We start from the raw sequence: 19,636 nt of genomic DNA, 5'->3' as shown, positions 1-19,636 counted from the left end.
ACGCTGGCTCCCAAAATACGCACCTCGCACTTCACACTCACTGCATACATGGAACACCGTCCTTACATGACCCTGACTGTTAGCGGGACGTTAAAATAATCAAACAACCAAGAATAAACCCATACATGTATATCTTTTTAATGAAGTTAATATGAAATTTAGACATACGTGATATTACTATAACACAATACATATAATTTACGACAAGTCAGTTTAATGCATAAATAATTCGCATATTCTGTTTCACGAGTTTTTCTTTCATCTGTAAAGATGTATAATCATATATTATTCACCAATGAAAACAAAGTATACTTGCTTGTTCAATTCTTGATTACAAATAAATTGTATGTTCCATTTTATCCACCAACAGATACACATTTTAAAATGGTTTTGTTGATATATTTCTATGACATTCCCCTTTAACAGTCCAAAGCAATTGGCTGGCATTGGGGACTTGGAATTTTTAATCGCTGAAATATCACAATTAGTTAAGACATAATGTTGAAAATGACGTCATTCGTTGCACTTATTTATATTCATACAAGTAAATGTATTTCCAATTACATGTAATAGGACGTTAATTAATCAAACAAACAAACATTCCAGTTGTCACGTGATTTATATGTACCCAATTTATGTATTTCAAATTGTCGCATGGTTTATATGTAACAATTCAGTGTCTTTCAAATTGCCACGTGGTTTATAGGCATCCAATTAGAGTATTTCTAATTTGTCACGTGGTTTATAGGTATCCAATCGAAGTGTTTCCAATTGTCACGTGGTTTAAAGATATCCAATCGGAGCTGGCCTGTTAATCACCGGGGTGTAGCCGATTATCTTCCGACTTTGACCTACTTCCAGGGGGACATCGGAAGGGGTGACGGCTTGGGGGAAGTCCATATAATCACGTTGTCCGGTTGCACGCCTGTAAAGAAGATCTAATATTAACCTCTTGCCGTTAAATTAACAATGACTTTATATTGTGTTCTAACATGTCCCTTTTTTTCTTTAAATGAATAATGTTATTTTGAAATAACGCACATTATTTTAACATTAGGTTTTAAAAGGTTTATGTTCGACCAAAGCATAACCAATATATATAACACAAGTTATTATTACTTTCACCATTTCAATATTGATAAATAAGTTATTCTTGGCACGTAGAAACAGGATGTGATTATTTATGTTATTTTAATATATGTCATTTATATGTCAAAGAAGAACAAAGAACAGGGATTTAAATTGACTGGGATGCGGTGGGAAGATTAGCTTAATATAGCGATGTATAACTAACCATTGCCGAGTAGAATAGTCATTATGTTTAGGCTTCGTTGATCCTAGGTCGGTATCTATAAAAGGGAAAAGGGCCCAGGATATAACCTTTATACCAAGGTACATAATCTAAACATCTAACTACATCAATTGACAATAGGATTTTTTTTTCACATTAGACACACTTTTAGCTCAGTAGTGCTCTTTGGGCGAAATGTGTAGTGCCCTTTGGGTGAAATGACTACGTACTGATAATTATTCAAACTTTTTCGGTCCCTGAAATTCACTTCCAAGATTCTGGAAGGAGCAATTTTATGGCCAATTCGAAAGGTCACCAGAACGTGCCACCTGATAAGATGTTGTCAGATGATAATTTAACAGAGGGATTAATAAGAATTTTTAATTGAAAAAGATTGGTGATTTTGAATTACATATTTGGTATCAGCAACAAACTTAGTCGAAACAAATTATGCAATGTTAGTGATGTCTTTACGTAATGTGCTAATGTATAGATATGCATTGTTAAGATTAACAATCGAAATTGTCATGAAGGCGTTATAATAATGCAATGAATGTATACAATGTTAACAGATAACAAAATTAAAACTTTTAGTATAAGCATTCTCACCGTCACGTCTATATTTGAATTCTTCTGCAGTTTCCCTTGGGGCTTCTTTAACGATGTGTCTGCTGATGACAAAAACATTTACATGTCAACCACACGATTAATCGGAAAGAAATATTGCGTCTTATATGATCTAGTTAAGCATTCCTTTGTTCTGTATAGTTTGCGGGTGTTAAATTTCAATATTTACTAGTTGTAATTTTTTCACGGAGACTTATTTTCGCGAATAGTTTTATAGCCATTCACAAGACTTTCTCTGATATTTAAAACCATAATCTTCATAAATTTCTCGACATATTTTTTAAGCGAATTTTGATAAATTCCTAGATTTAGTAAAAATTACAAATTTCGTGTTTTTTAGCAATACAACATTATAATAATTGTAATTAGTAATAGATTACAGTCATAAAATACCTCAATATTTTAAAACACATTTGAACTTTAAAAAAATCCAACAAGTTATACATACGTTTCTTGTGGTGTAACTTGGCGGCGAGGGTAATTCTGACTGTAAACGAGAGGATCTTTGTAAGAAAATTTTTAACTTTTGAAACATGCATCATTTCGGATTTTACATTTTACTCATTTTATTAGGAAGGGAAGCCACTCCAAAATCCACACCTTCATTCTCACATTCGGATTGGCCATTCTCCAAATTTCTTCGAAAATAATAAGGATAGAAATAGTTTTTAGAATCCTTTTGTCGAATATCCATTTCAGTAGATCTAGCCTGATAGCGACTAGCTTCAACTGTATTAAATAGATGATCTTACATGAGTGGCTATGTGATATGAAATTTATCAAAACATGCTCAATAATTTGATATGCCACCAGCAATCATGAGCGCCATATCAGATTATTATCGAGTTTGGTAAATTTCATATTTTCTTAATTTTATTAAGAGAGATATAAGTACATCCTTTAGCATAATTTTTAATTTCGTCTCTATATATAAAAGTTGAAAACCGGCTCAAATGTGACTTGTACGTTTCCTGAGGCATTCGTCCGATGTCATATATAGGATATATATTATTAGTTATATAGTCAGTTGTTGACCCCCTTTAAAGGCATAAAGACACACCAAGTCTATAAAAGTGGTAGTTCTGCTCCTGCTTAGCGCTCACCATACAGGGAGTGGGACGACTGGTTCGCCCGTTGTCAGTATAACGTGACTGGTTGGGGTGTATAGTTCCTCTATACAAGAAGACACAACATGAATATACCACAGTCTCCCAAAAGTGGGACGACTGGTTTGCCCATTGTCAGTATAATGTGACCGGGTGGGGTGTGTTGCTTGGTGTCTTCGGCGGCATGCTTCAGTGATATAGCACTATAAAAAGGACAAAAGTTCCACTAAACAACATGAATATACCGCAGTCTCCCAAAACACGCACCTCACACAACATACACGCAACACACCGCATACATGGGAGGCCGTCCTTACATGACCATAGCTGTTAATAGGACGTTAATTAATCAAACAAACAAACAGAAATTAATTATTCAAACAAACAAACAAAAATTAACGGCATAAAGGGTCAGTAAGATTTATACGGGGCGAGGACGTAGATCGAACATGCTAGACTTCTTACTGACCTCTATGCCTTTAAAGGGGGTCAGTAACTGACTGTATAACGAATTTATCGCATCGTGGACCATTTATTTGTTTCATTAGGTCTTTATTTCCTATTTGTTTTGTCAATAATCTGAAATCAAACTTTAATCATGCTGGCGAAGGATACAAACAATCGACGCTCTTAAAATATTTGGCCTAGTATGAGAAACCTGCAGAATGATACTGAATGAAATAAGCCAAAAATATAAATCAACAATAATTTCGACATTCCTAGTGCACAGTCAGCCTACCTCAATATGACACCAGACTTGCTGTATATTGAAAGCATCGCAAACAAAAGTGCCACAAACATCCATCTCCAACATTTAAAGCGCAACCTCCTTGCTCATCTCTGCATTCTCACTGAGATTATCACTCAAAAGTTATGCCGAAAAATTGATTTTGGAATGAGAATTAACTAGTACGAATCCCTCCTTTTGTTTTATAATCACAGTCGACCAAACGATCGAATTGTTGCGTTTGACTTTCACCACATCATCAACTTTCAAACTGGCGTAGGGGAAGCAACTCGTATTAAAAATAGCAAGTAATATACAGTTATAAATTAATAAAATGGTATATTTAGTTGAAGAGAATGTGTTTAAATTTTGAAGCGAGGGCGAAAACCGCCATATTGCACCATAACAAAATTTACTGACCCCTATAAAGTGTTAGGGGGTCACCACGTGACGGCTCTCCGCAAATCATTTGGGGACATTTCTTTCCAAGGTGCGATACTATATATATATATAGAACGATATTTATAAAATTACATTACGGGCCAGTTATATGATAAAGTGTTCATCTATGGGGTTCACGATTGATCTTCTATGAGACACAGTATTCATTTTTGACTAAATAGCTACTTTGGTAGAATGCTCCAGTGATATAACACTATAAAAAGGGCAACAGTCCCACTAAACATCAAGACTCCACACGAATATATCGCAGTCTTCCAAAAATGCACCATACACTTAACAAATGCTATGCACCGCATACATTAGAGGCCGTCCTTACATGATCCTGGCTGTTAAAAGGATGTTAATTTATACAAACAAACTATTTCTCTTCGTAAGATAATCGTAAGATAGGATAGTTTTTATGCAGTCTGTAATTCCGTATTTGCATATTACAGAGTTATCTGCCCTTCCTGGTAGGTATTGATTGTGAGGTCATGTGTTTGCGAGCGTAACGTCATACGGAGAATTGCACTCACACAATAATGACGGACGAGTCGATACCTACCCGCAGGGGAGCTAACTCAGTAATATGCAAAGACGGAATGAATTATCAGGGAAAAAACTACGTTATTTATTTACTCACTGCTGCTGCGGACGTTGACAACAATTCGTGAAATCACATGGATGGGGCCCACAGCATGCCCCTGTGTAACACCAACGCCACAGGAAGTAGAGTAGCAATCCAAGAAGTATGGCGCCCACTATCGACCCGATCACGATAGCGGCAACCGTGCCTGGTTGTGTGAGCGGGTCAACTGTCGTGGTGGTTGTGGCAGTGGTGGTTGTCGTGGTGGTAGTGGTTGTCGTGGTAACAACAGAGTAAGTAACGCTTACCACAGAAGTTCCAGTCCGAGCCGTTGGAGTACCTTTGTCTGTAGCTGTCACTGAAAATGTGATCTGCAGAAAAATCAAGGGGAAATATTTGTTGAACTTATTCGAAATAAATTTGGAAAACACCGAACTTATTTCGTATTATTTCATTTCTCCCTTTGTGAGAGATGTTTCTGTTGGTGCTAGAATTCTATGAGATAAGCGGCTGTATTCGAGTCTGATGGAAGCTTTACGCTGTTTTATGTATTTATCTCGATTCAGATGCAATCGATGATATGAATAACGGTCTGGAAATTACTTATGACACTGATGAAAATTCTTTTGTGGGAACTTATTTTTTTGCATTTCAAAAACAAACTCATTGAATTCAACAGAATGTAAATTGAAATTTAAGAATCTTTCGGTAAAGATAGGACAGCTCAGCAATCACTTTTGTGCCGTTTTACGCCTATTCATTGATAAGCTAAATACTTTGCATGAAGATATTATACCTTAAAGATCAGCTACATATTATATGCCATTCAGAATATTCGTAAAATATCTCACTTGTCCTTTCATTTAAACACGAACTTACAATTTGACCATCTGTTAGTCCGGTGGTAGACAACACATACACTGCACAGTCTGTTGTGCCTATGCTGTAATAGGTCAAGCCCAGGGCGTTGTTAGTGGACGTACCGCTGCACGTGTATTCCGCATTTGTCCCAGAGTCATTGTCCGTCACCACTAGTAACCCTAACTGTGTCCCTAGAGCGGTGTTCTGGTTGACTTGAAACGAGTAGGTGCTCTGACTAAAGACTGGATCATTATCATTGATGTCCTAAACAAACAAAAATGAAAATAATTTTACGAAACGAAAGGTTTACATCTGTAAGGTCAAATTATATTTTTTTGTTTAAAATAAGCTACACCACAGACAGAGCATAAACGATACTCATTATTCGAACAATAATCAGTATCATTGATGTCCTAAACAAATAAAAAAAATTGTAATTGAAATATGATTTAACGTAACGAAAGTTTTACATTAATTTTGTAGGATCAAATTATAAATACCATGTTTAAATGTTTAGTGTTTTAAAAATAATAACTAGAATATGGGTAAGATAAGTGTGTATGTTATTGTAGTAAAACAATATTTTTTCCGGATTTCATGTGTCATTTCCCTTATAAATGCTTTGCTTATATAGCACAAGAAATTCGTTTTTGTCAAGGAACCGTGAAACCAGATTAGGTATTCGCCCCATTTTGATATAATGGCATTAAATTTCAGGAGGAAGCAAAGAAAATAAAACTGACATCACATTTTCTACTTGATACTTTCAATGCATAATCAATTTCATTTTTAGTTGTGAATATGGTGGCGTGTACAATTTTCGGTTGTGCGATCGATTATTCGGTTTGCATATTACAAAGTTGCCTGCCCTGCATGTAAGTATCCATTGAGACATCAATGCTTTATTGGGAAATCCACGTCATTATGACGTTACGCACAGAAACAAATGTCTTCAAATCAATACCTACTCGCAAGGGTAGATAACTCAAATAGGGAAGAAATCATAATTCTTTTCACTCACCGCAATAGTTATGAGAAGAAGCGTAGTGCCCGTCAGTGATGTCGGATCAACGCACTGGACCGTCAGCTGTACAATTGAAGGCATTGCGCCCTGGTCAATGTCGTAGTTTGTGGCGAAGTTTATTATTCCTGACGAGGAGACTATACTAAAGCGACCACTGTTGTTTCCGGCTAACAAGCCAAGCGTGTATGTCGACGTACCGTCATAATCATTCACCACAAAGTTAGGGTCTACCGGATAACCGCCCACCTGTGTTTCAGTAAAATCAAATCATTAACAAAACAAATGTTGTATTGAAAACACGTTCATATGCTTGATTTTTTCTACAGATTCAGGCTTTTGTCTTGAAAACAGTCTTTTTCTAGATATTTTCTACAGAATCAACAAACTTGTTAAATGAAGCAAAAGTTTATAAACAAATGCTTTAAATGATTTACATCAATTACGTCATACATATTTATTTTATTCAAGCTAACGAGGTTTAATTAGGTCTATTTAACCTTAGTCTAATTGAAATACACACCTCTAAGCATTGACATAAATACATACCTATTTCAATTTGACAGACTTAATATATACAACCATAGTTAAGATATGTTTCTTACCCCGGCTTCGCTCATAGCCACAGAATACAAGCTGTTCTGGAAGTAGCATGGTTCATTGGCGTTCAGTATGTTGACTATTAGAGAATACGGGCCCGTCTCTGTCTTTGTGTCTGAGACCAGGAACGTCAGATTGTACGTTCTCGTGGTCTGTTCATAGTTAAAAGCACTTCCGGAACTTAGTGACACTTCCATGTCTAAATATAGGTCACAATAAAAAAAATTACTGCAAAGTTGTAAAATTTCGCGGGTATAACATTTCGCGATTTTTGTAATTTATTAGCGGTGGCTTGTTATTGTAACTTTTGAAAGCATGATTCACCGCTGACAAATAGTATTTTTCACTATCAAAAACATGAGCAGATGGTTTAGTATTTTTCTTCAGTTACAAAAAGTTACTTACTTTACATTATTACCACCATTGAAAAAAATTGAGCTTGTAATTTTACTTCGAGTTAAAAATATGAAAAATAATTAATTGCATCCCGAAAAAATTCCGTGGCACTATATCCTATATGGAATGAAGTACTGATTGCGCATGCACCAAAGACGAATTTAATTATTTTATATTATTTTTGTGTTAATTAGGCATATATATACACGATTAAACACCAATTATTGTTTAAAATGATGAATACCATTTATGCTCTATCGGCGGCGGAGCATCTTTAATATGATATGATATATAAAACCGTCATGATTTTTGAACAATTTCGCTAGCTTTTAAATTTTTGTGGTCAAAGGGTTAATCAGCGAAATTAAAACCAACACGAATATATAGTAACTATACAGAACCTAACGTGATGCGTTTATAATCAAGCTTTATTGAATGTTAAAATTATTACTCAATATTACACTTTTTTAAACTTTTCTTTTATGTCCCTAAAAGAACATTTTTTTGTAACGGGGTAATATTACATTATCTGGACATTGTAGAAATCTCAACAAAATTTTATTTCAATGTAAATTTAAAAAAGAATTGAATAGCAAGCAATGACTATCTAAGTTTTCTTTCTTTAAAATGTCTTCGAATCCATTAAGTTTATTTATTTTTGCATTAAGTGAAATATTGTATTAGAATATTTTCAATAAATTTCAAAGAAACACAATTTAACAAAGCATGACAATTTATTGACTCTTGCCCTATCCGGGCCACGAATCACGATCTACGGCACCCAATCGCCAAGCCATACATACCTGCGCCTTCTAACACTGCGCCACATCAATATGTATAATGGATTTATTGCAACTTTACAGAAACTTCTACGAATTCATGAATTATTTTCACATTATTTGAATGAGCCCGGACGTTAATTTAATAAACCAAATATGAATCATTGCATTAAACTATTTCAATTATTATAACTGATTATTTATTTATTTCACGTTTCTGTGATAATCCCGTACTTACTGAGAGTGTTGAATGTGAAGAGCGCGGAGTCCGTGACAGGATTAACATTGACGGTATAGGACAGGACATCTGTCGTATCATCGTCGTTAACGGTCAGTGTGTAGATGACTGATCCACTGGCTACTGACTCCAGCACACTCACCTCGGCGGGCAGGTTGGTGATGGTGGGGACGCTGTTCAAATCTATAGTAGAGAAAGGCAAGGCAAATGCACACTCAAGTAACCTACCGTTATAATCCCTACCATGTATAATGTGTTTCATATTCATGTTACCTGTATGAAGAGAAGACTAAGATAGGCTATGCCTGATGTCAAATCATATCGACATCTTTTTGACATTAAATTATTTGAAAATTCGAATCATGAGAAAGAATTATGGAAAAAGTCTAGTCTTTTTATTTTTAATGCAATTGTTGGTAAATGTAACTTTTACTTTCTTCTGTGTAATTGTAGGTATTTTAAATGTTTAAAATTTGAAATGAAATGAGATACCCAAGAGATCTATTTTATTCTGTGTTTTCATAAAGTGTTCGTACTGTCATACAATGAGGGTGTAGTTCTAAATAGCGCTATTTTGATAGCTGGGCCATAAATGGCCCTTAGCTTCTTATTATTAATTGAATAACGCTTAAAAGACCCTTAACATAGGTATGATTATGTTATATCTACCTACAAATATTAGTTGAAATTATTTTAATCAATATAAAAGAAATGAAAATTGAAATAAGTAAACGCGAAAGAAGTTACAACTTATTATATTTTAAAGATATAAGAATATAATTAGACAAAGGGAGATAAATTCCTCAAAATGATTTAATTTTATGATGTCGTTATTAGAATGCATCGGTAACAAAACGCGAAAGGAGTGCCAGAAAAAATAAAAAAAATTTTGATGGAAAGTTTAAGAAGTAATTTAAATGATTGTCATCGGGATACAACGGGGATTTTTAATGACTCATTCAATCTACACCATGCTTTCAAACAAAAAAATACTTAATGTTTTCATAATAGAGTTGGAAGACAAACATTTTGTATACAAAAAATGTAACTTGTGAGGTAAATCCTGAAAATGTGACCTAATTGTGAGCTCAATCATTAGCATGTGACGTACTTGTGAGGTCTTTCCTGGGTGTTGTGCCTGAGTGTTTGACTACGTGACTTACTTGTGAGGTCTATCCTGAGTGTCTCCCGAACCGCCATGTAGCCATCACTTACAGTAACTAACAAATCCACCGAACTGTAAATTTCGTGCTGAAGATGGCGTGCAGTAGTCACAATACCGGAACCTTGGAATAAATGCCATCAATATAAGTTCATGTTATACATTCTTTGAGGATTATATTATTTTTGTGTTCGGCAGCATGCTTCAGTGTTATAGCACTATAAAAAGGCAAGTGTTCCACTATACAAGACGACACAATATGAGTGTACCAATGTCAAAACATATTACTTTTTTTTAGATTTGGATGTAATTCCCCTCGTTGACATAATATTGTTATGTGCAATGAATTTTAAATGTGTTACATGCAATTTCTTAAAATTACTGTAAAAATGCATGTAATGTACGAAAGGTGTATACCGGTATCCAATGCGAAACTCGTGGTCGCTGGACTCGTCGTGTATGTATAGGTTAATGGTTGGTGATTCAACAGATCATTGGCTTGAACTGTAAACAGCGTTACTCCCGAGGCTGTGTTCAGAGCATCGATCTGATTCGTTGTGTCTGAAAACAATGGACATCACATGATTTAGTCTTGTCCTCCATAGTTATTACTCTATCTGTATAGTTCATTATGTATAACCGGCTGTTTTTGCGGGGATAATATTTTCGCGATTTTGTAGAACATTGCTATGATCGTGAAAATTTCATCCGCGAAATATTAAGCGGTTTAGTCAATTATATCCTCACATACAGATCGTGATAATATAAAACCGATTAAATTTGATTTTCACTTTTTTAGTTAAAAAAAAACTTTTTTAGTTTATAAAAACTGTTTACTCGCGAAGATAAGGGGTATACGTTATATCAGTATATCACAACACAATTTTTCCTTTCTTTAAGCACGGGTGACTATTTATTTTTATACAGTGAACACATACTTGGATTTAGATTTACTGAACTTGAAATCGGTCATTGTGTACTATTATACACATACCTGGTAAATTAGTAAACTCGAGGCGGTCATTGTCTACTACTATTAGGTCATTGTCTACTATATTCACTGTGAGTGTCTCAGTGTTCACAAGGTTCCCACTGTCAGTACAGTCCACGTTCACTGTCCAGGAGTTGTTGGCTGCGTAATCAAACAGGACATTGGGTGAGGCAGAAGTCCCCGGGTTAGAGTTGTGCGTATATACACCATAGCCTAGAAATAACAATAGAAATTATCCCCCTTTAGACAGTTAATACTCGACAGAAAAAAACATGCGTCTCTCTAAACCCAGACGCTTGACCACCACTTCACAAATCACAGTTTTATTTTCTGGATTATATCCCACGAATGACAATGGGAGAGATTGTAGTCCCGGGGATATCAAAGCGAGACAAAACAGGAACGAATTAATGTTACACATGGGTAACATCTTCTCCCTTTATTTCCGGGAGCATGTAGTAAGTGAACAATGTATTAAACATTATAAAACGCTTACGTAATTACAGTATAACCCCTCGAACTCGCATTCCTCGAAGACACCCAATTTGTTAAATTGATTGCATGGTCCCATCTCATACTTATATATTTGTATAAAACAAATCCCTGGAGAGCTCGTAACGCTAATCGTCGAATACCGATTATTTCTCCAGCAGAAATGTATCCGTTTTCCTTCCAAAGACATATTATTTTAAGCGTATGTTCCTCAACAGGTGACAAGTCCTTGAGCTTTGTTTATATGCAACATTTCATTGTGCATTTTATCCATTTCTATTCAATGTTATTATGATAAAAAATAAAAATCCCTTTTATAAAAATAAATATGCTGTAAAACACAAAATATCAAAACGCCATTGATATTCATAATTTGTTGTAATTTGAGATAATATTTTTGACAGCTGATGCCCAACATCTGATGACTTCGTATTCCTCGAACAATTAACTGAGTCCTCTGCAATTCGAGGTAGAGGTTGTTTTCTGTTCTTTAAGGTGGTAGTCTTAAAAAAAACCACCTTCAATTTAAATAAATCTACGATCTATCAAATGTTTGAAAAGTATGAGGCAAAGTCATAGTGCAATTGCTTCTTAAAAATATCATGAGTTGTCTCCTTTACTTCAGTTCGAACTCCCCCAATAACAATCAAGCGCCTTTCGAACCCTGACAATTTAAAAACAGGTTTTATACGTACTGCCAGTAATTGGATCGATGAGTACTCGGAACTTGTCGGAGTTTCCCTCTGTGACAGAGTTAAGTGTGCAGACGAATTGGTCCGAGTCTGTCACCGTTAGGATGTAAATAAGACGTCCATTGTATTCCTGCTCTCCAACATTCACTGACGTCGGTAATCCTTGGAACTGTGGGGACTTGATACAAAAAATACAAAACATTAGAATAATTTAGTACGTACTTTTTGATAGTTTAAATTTTACGATAAAATACAAAAATGCCATCATATGAAAAAGGGCAAAAGTTCCACTATATAAAAAGACATCACACGAATACGTAGTCACCCACAACATACACGCAAGTCATCGCATATATGAGATGTCATTCTTACATGGCTCTGGGTGTTAACAGGACGTTCATTTAATCCAACATTCAAACAAAGTATTGTGATACAAGTAGGCAATTGCGTTCTAATAACGATGTTTTCACGGACGTTTATAAGGTTATGGCTTGTAAATTATTCTTCCATATAACACGAGAAAAGGAAAACGCGCACCCCTCCTACAATGATTTTCAGTGGGATACAAAATGGTCCACATATGTGCTAGTGGATCACTGCCGCAGTAAATCATTAGGACAAAGTTTTCTATGTCTTTATAGGTCTCCGATTATTTCGTGCTTATAGATGGATGCATATATGTACATGTGTTAATTAAAAACTTTTATAACATAATTAGCTGTAACGTTTTACTCAAAAGTAACCACTCGCTTATCTGTGATTTTGTTTGTAAATTATATCAGTGACCTAAATGATTATATGTCCATATCTTAACAAAAGTTAATATGTTGTTTTCATGAGTTAAATGCATGCAGTAATGTGATAATGAACATATATGATCAGATTATGTAAATAGTTATGTATCTTTTTGTTATTATTTTTACCTGGTTGTAAATTGTACCACTTCTAACGACTCTAAATAAAGATAAATGACTTGACTTGATACCATTTTTGCGTGAAACTAACATAATGATCACTAATAATCTCTATAGCTATCTTACCACTCACAAGACTTTAATTTTACAATCTGTAGAGTTGTTGTACATTTTTTCTTTGAAAAAAATCCCAAACCACATTTATACGCAAATAATATATTATTGTGATATGAATATTTCATACGTTGCCTAGTAGGTTTCATACAATTTAACATATATTCCAATTTGTGAATAGTCTTTTCAAAAGTTTTACTTTACTCCACTAGCGGCAATAGAAATCAATTGTAGCTCTAAAGATGACATTGCTATCGGTATAAATGTCCTTTGAATACAACATTGTATATAATACAACTTATGTTAATCAAAGCTTAGCAATGTCACATCCGTATATTTGTTCTTTTTGAATTTTTAAATAGATCATAAAAATGCACAGAATAAATAAGTTATTCAATTAGATTCCCATTTAAAAACTAATTTATTTGATTTTTATTTCCTTTTTTAATTTATATATTTATTAATATTTTCTATATTAAATTGATATCATAAAATAGGGAATAAATTATCAATTGTTAGAATTAAGTGAAGCCAAATGAAAATTTAAATGCAAATATAATTCCAAATGTAATTAATACGTAAATAGTATTAAAACGCTTAGTGAAAAGAAGTGTTAAGAACGTGTTATATGAGACTGTTTTGGAAACATACATTTAAAAAATATCCCTCAAAGAGAAATGCATGTTTTCACTTAACCATACGTTGATATGATTTTCAAAATGATAACGCTATACAATTGTGAAATAAAGATGTTAATAATTACAAAGTCATCCAGGGTTTTTGCAAGGCCTTTGTAGGGTCCGGTAAAAGGACACGTCAGTATTTTCCCAAGTGCAATAAAATTAAATCGAAACCCCAAATATGATGTCTTATATTATACCTATGACATCAGTAAAATTAAATGTAGAAGTTTAAGAATATTATAATATCATTTAAAGAAACAGCTAGACATTCTTTGTTATTTAATTTCCCCATTGTGATATTATTTCAACAAAATTGTGATGAAAATTTTTAACAAAATAATGCTGATAAATTTTCCCAATTTTTGAAAAACACCGATGATATTTTCCCAATTTTTGCTTGGGTTCCTTTTCCCAAAACAGCTGGCAAAAACCCTGCCATCCTCGACATTCTGGTTACTATTACTATTGTAATATGCACTGGTCTAGGTCCTACTGAAGACTCTGTCTACAGCAACGGATGAACAGTTAATTTGATGGATATGAAAATAAACGGTACATTGTGGTTGACTTTGTGACTTTGAAGTAGGGTGTCGCTCTCTCTATAATCTTCAAAGGAAGTCTGTCATTGGTCTTTTTTTCTTGTAATTCCCCATTGTAATAATGGAACTCTTATCGTTTTTAATAGTGCTATATCACTGAAGCATGCCACAGAAGACCACAAAGCAAATACTCCCAACCCGGTTATATTATACCAACAACGAAACTAGTGCAAGTGTACTTATGCGTAGTCACAATCAGTTGACTTAACGGGATGCGTTTCTCTATACTTTGGTAAATGTTGCAAGTCCCTTTATCACAAAGAGACACGATATAAATGAATAACACTTCAGCTTTTGCTTATATTCACATTCATCATTCGTGTGTATATTGCACTCATATGAATGTGTACTGTGCGGTTAAACACTTTTAAACAAAAATATAAAAAATAAATAAAAATCCCAGTGCTCATGAATATCATAAAACGTGCAATATCGTGACTTTAAAGTGTTATCTTGAATGTCTGGTGGTTAAGCCATTTCAAAATAATTTTAAAAGTTTGACGTGCAAATCCAGCTATCATGCCTATTCAAGAGAGTTGAATGAACTCTCCTGTTAATAACGCATCGCTGATACAAGGAGATGAATGTTTATTTATCAATACATCCTCCTCGTGTAATTGATGCGACAGGTACAACTGATATGTGAAGCACGCCCAATTACACGGGACATAGAAATATGATATTAATATGTATACCCCGTACTGTGGTACAATGCTTTACATCAAATGTCATCTCGCGCGATTTCATCCGACATTTTAATGTCGTCTTAGGTCACCATAGTCAGGAGGTAAACAAACAATCTGTTTATATTGAGTATGGTTAGCTTGACGTAGAACGTCATAGATAAACTGATTTACAGATTTCTGATACAGCAGTTCGACCCACAAAAATACAATAGGTCGGGACAGTTTAGCCAACTTTCAACAGAATTACACAATGAAAACTGATTTCATAGTATTTTAAAGTAGAAAACGCTTACTGTAAACCAGCTTTCTTTCGCGTGCGGTATACTTTCGCGCATTTCGCGATCCAAGTAAATTGTCATAAGTTTATCTCCGTGATTTAACATCTACATCATTGATACTGATAGGAATGTACAGTCAATTTTTAAATCCGCGAATGTTAATACTTGCGAACTTGTTTTGAAATGGAAATCACGAATTTAGTAGCCTCGAAAGAAAGTTGGTTTATAGTATAAGCCACTACATAGGCAATATATCTTCACGTAAATATCACATGCATTTCGTGCTAATTTCACTTGAAGGCCGTGAAATTTATATGATGAACTATTGCCCGAGTAAAAAATTAAATAATGAGATCGCTGACTCCTAAGACTATAAAAACCATTTAATAGCTAATATGATAACCGGTATTCCGAATTTGCATATTACAGAGTTGTCTGCACTTGCGGGTAGGTATTGATTGTGACGTCATGTGTTTGCGAGCGTAACGTCATACTTCTCTGAGAAAACGACGGGAATTGCGCTCACAAAAATAATGACGTAACAATCGATACCTACCCGCAAGGGAGCTAACTCTTTAATATGCAAAGACGGAATACAGCCTTGGAAGATAACCAATACATTGCGATTGACTGTTACACAGCCTTACACGGTCATCGAATAACTGGCTTTAGGGCTCATTAGTGTAATGGCCTGCTTACACATATACTGAAGTATTGAATAACGGTGTCACCGACATACTGTTCATTTACAGACTTATAAAATTATTAATTAAATAATTTTAGTAATTAAATATTAAAGTTTTATTCGTCAAATCTGGGCGAAAATGTTGACGACCAGCTTTTTTCGTTTTTCTTAATAGAATGAATACTTTTTTCGTGAAATCTTCTGTAATTATCATCCAAAGACACTGACACTTTTGTATAGTTTATTTAAATATTAGTAACAACGCCGAGGTTTTGCCCTTTTCATTGTATTTCTTGCCGACCTAAATTGACTTTTTGCTAACTCGAATTCTTCGCGATACACAGGAAGTTAAATCGTGTGCGGAGAATTGTTGGCTTACGGTTATTACCGTAAGGTCGGTTATTTGCGCGATCTAAACTTTTCGCGATTAGCACCTTACACTAAAACATTAGTTTTACCTAATCAAAATTTCTGAATTTCGAAATATTTCTGTTATCAAACCGATTGGTTTTTCAAGGATCAGAATTCCATGACCAAGGCGATGGCCCAAGAAATCCCGTGAAAATCCCAGTGAAAATGATCGGCTATATGGTATTTGCCATGCTTCAGTGATATAACGCTATTAAAAGGGCAACAGTTCCACTATACAAGAAGACACAACACGAATATACCGCAGTCTCCCAAAACACGCACCGCGCAAGACAAACACGCTACTCACTGCGTACATGGGAGGCCATACTTATATGACCATAGCTGTTAATAGGACGTTAATTAATCAAACAAACAAACAAACCAAAACACGAACCTCTCGCTACATACACGCTACTCACTGCGTACATGGGAGGCCGTCCTTACATGACCCTGACTGTCAATAGCATGTTTATTAATAAACAAACAAACAAAAGAAGTATACTTCAGTGAGATAGCACTATAAGAAGTTCTATACCACAGGTTTTATACTTACCGCACCATGTACGATGTGATTTGCAAGCACCAATACAAAAATACTGAAGATGAAATGTTCCATTTGAAAATTGAGTAGGAGGTAAGAAAAATCTGATTGTCTTCTATCCTGGCTTATTATCACGCCTTTTCCTCAGTCGAGTTTCTCTTCAGCGTTTCCTTATAATGATTTTCGTAATCTCCGCACTTCTTTTTAATTTAAGGAACACGCCTCTTCCAGTAAAAATCATCAAATGATTTTAAAATGACTTGTGTTAAACAAAATATCTACAAAATGGTATCAAACTTGACAAAAATTAATTCCATATATATTCCAATCTTCGTACACGCGTTCTCATCTCTGGAGGCACAAGTTAGAAATATGATCAGATGTACAGATTCGATGTTTTCATAAACTTCATGACCTCCCTATCAAACAGCATTTATTGGTGTATAAGAAAGGGAATCTATTCATTAGCGATTATCATTGGCGTGAACATCTTTTTACACTCTCCCTGTGTGAGGTGATCATATATACAAGTTTATGATGTAGAAATGTGTATATACGCTAGTCATCAAGTGTAGATCGTCAGCAAACATATTGACATGGTATATACGTGTTGACAAGATTCTCTCTCAAAAGAATATTTAGTTAAAGGAGAGATAATTAATGAAGCGTAAGTTTGTATTGCGATGCTGTATATTTCCGGCCTGACTGTTTTGAGTGTCTCCACATGAAGCGTGAGTGGTATCTTCTTATATGTAAAATGAGGTTCAAATTGACGTAGAGAGGAACATCATTTTAACAAAAGAAAACCAGTTAGAATAATCAAATAACAGAACACAACATTCGGCATGCTTAACACTTTTCTTATACTTATATGATTTATGACTTACATTTCAAACTTATTATTAATTTAAAAAATATATTTTTATGTTAGGATATAATAATTAATTAAAACAAATTTATGATTATGTTCCTTAAACTATAAATTGGCTACAGGTGTTTTGAAAATTATTAAGGTAAGCTGTCAAGCAGGATTTCATTACAACTTTATTTGTTTAGAACGTTTATATGAATAAAATGACCGAACCATTCCCTCCTTGTAGTATAAAACTAAATCTTTATTTATAGAGAAACGCAAATAAATTTTGACGTCACATCGTTTCTTTTAAAGTTATACGTCGTGTAATTTCATAACATTTTTGACGAATCAAGAAAAGCTCTTGATATGTCATTCTACACTAAGACGTATCAACGCTTTTAACGTACAGAACTTGATATTAAAGGTATTAATTTAAAAACGTCATAACAGACATCAAAATAGATATAGGTCGAATTTTTTGAAAATCATAGAATTTACATCTGTAGCGTATGTTACACCTCGATTAAACCAAAATGTAGATCAATGGTAAGCTATCTTATTTCATATTTCCTTCAATAACGCTTATGGTAGAAGGCCCACTGTATACAATTAATATAACCTTGAAAACGGAAATGAAAATGATTATTTATTAACCTTAAAGAGTCTACGTGTGTGATCACCAATGTCAATGAATGCATATCCGATTAGCCGCATTGCACGAACAAGTAACTGGATTGTCGCTTAATAAGAAGTAATATGACCAATAAAATGGCATATAAGATAATATCAAATGCATTTTAATCCTATGATGATGGTATTGAATTGATGTCATCAACTTGCAAGGAATATTGATTTTGTTACAATCATTCTCTACAACTTTAAAAGTATTGAATGCATGAAGGATTGGTATGGGGTGTTCTAAGGTTCTTATTTAACGTCATTTTATATAAGCGAAACCTACAAACATGCTTTGATTTGGCTCTAAAATCTAGTAAAATCCAACAAAATGGATTTTAATTGGTTTATAAATACAGTGAACAGAGCAATGTCAGGGGAACCATACAGTAGAAAATATACAAGGGTATTGAATATTGTTGGTGAATATTTGGTTACGTTTATTATATTTACGTTCTATTAACATTCAGAAAACGCTTGTCCCTATGAGGTAGACTCTTAGTTCTTGCATCTGTACCATACAAACCATAGTCGATTATAGTGTAAGTTTCTGCACCTGCTTAGCGCTCAACATTAAGATGGTGGAACGACTGGTTTGCCCGCTGATAAAACATCGATGTTAGGTGAAATGGCTGGTTGAGAAAACGCAGATCGAAGAAATGAGAGTTAACTGTCTAATTCGAATCTGCTACATGCCATGCATGCGATTCTCCTCTCACAGTGGCAGCATATTGTATTGCATTGTATTGATTTTAAACACAAACGAGATAAGTACTATGGTTGTCTCCCACATGTACACTTTGTTTCATGCCGTGAGACATAATCGTATTTTCAATTATCTCAAAGAGATCGGCATTTTTAACAAAATTTGATCGTTTTTCTTATCACGTTTTCTTATCGCATCATTACATTCATATCAATCGTTTCGTCACATTGTGCATGATTTTTCTCGTGTGTTTTAAGCCCAAAACTTTTTTTATCCTATGTAACTCTTTTTATTAAATCAACATTTACAATTTTGTTTTAGTTTTACTTGCCTTTTTTCTAACCTGATCTTTTAGATACAGTTTATATCCTAATACTAATGCCTGCCTATGAAGTTGGGCCCTAAATGACCTTAGTTTGTCGATGGGCCGTAAAACTCAAACAAACAAATGACAAACTTTTGTTTTGATGAGTTTAGA

General features: G+C 34.3%; 1 protein-coding gene across 1 annotated transcript; it reads right to left on the bottom strand.

The window, feature by feature from the left end:
* Positions 1-207: 207 nt before the first annotated feature.
* Positions 208-17,269, bottom strand: LOC138308583 (protocadherin Fat 4-like). Its single transcript, XM_069249629.1, has 14 exons — positions 16,934-17,269; positions 12,014-12,188; positions 10,830-11,039; positions 10,253-10,396; positions 9,837-9,959; positions 8,674-8,856; positions 7,266-7,459; positions 6,661-6,909; positions 5,658-5,903; positions 4,836-5,149; positions 2,367-2,405; positions 1,901-1,962; positions 1,295-1,349; positions 208-925 (listed from the first exon to the last, which is right to left on the bottom strand). The coding sequence occupies exons 1-14, from the start codon at positions 16,994-16,996 to the stop codon at positions 784-786; spliced, it is 2,199 nt and encodes a 732-aa protein (XP_069105730.1). The 5' UTR covers positions 16,997-17,269; the 3' UTR covers positions 208-783.
* Between the last annotated feature and the right edge of the window lie 2,367 nt (positions 17,270-19,636).

This window comes from Argopecten irradians, chromosome 15 (genome assembly GCF_041381155.1).
Source record: "Argopecten irradians isolate NY chromosome 15, Ai_NY, whole genome shotgun sequence".
Taxonomy (NCBI): domain Eukaryota; kingdom Metazoa; phylum Mollusca; class Bivalvia; order Pectinida; family Pectinidae; genus Argopecten; species Argopecten irradians.
Note: the sequence above shows the minus strand (reverse complement) of the source record. Positions and strands in the feature narration are given on the sequence as shown.

Coding starts and splice junctions, on each gene's coding strand:
- LOC138308583 (XM_069249629.1), bottom strand. CDS start 16,996: ATGGAACATTTCATCTTCAGTATTTTTGTATTGGTGCTTGCAAATCAC. Junction 7,460..8,673: donor CTTCACATTCAACACTCTCA/GTAAGTACGGGA, acceptor ACCTATATTTAG/ACATGGAAGTGTCACTAAGT. Junction 5,904..6,660: donor TTCTTCTCATAACTATTGCG/GTGAGTGAAAAG, acceptor TTGTTTGTTTAG/GACATCAATGATAATGATCC.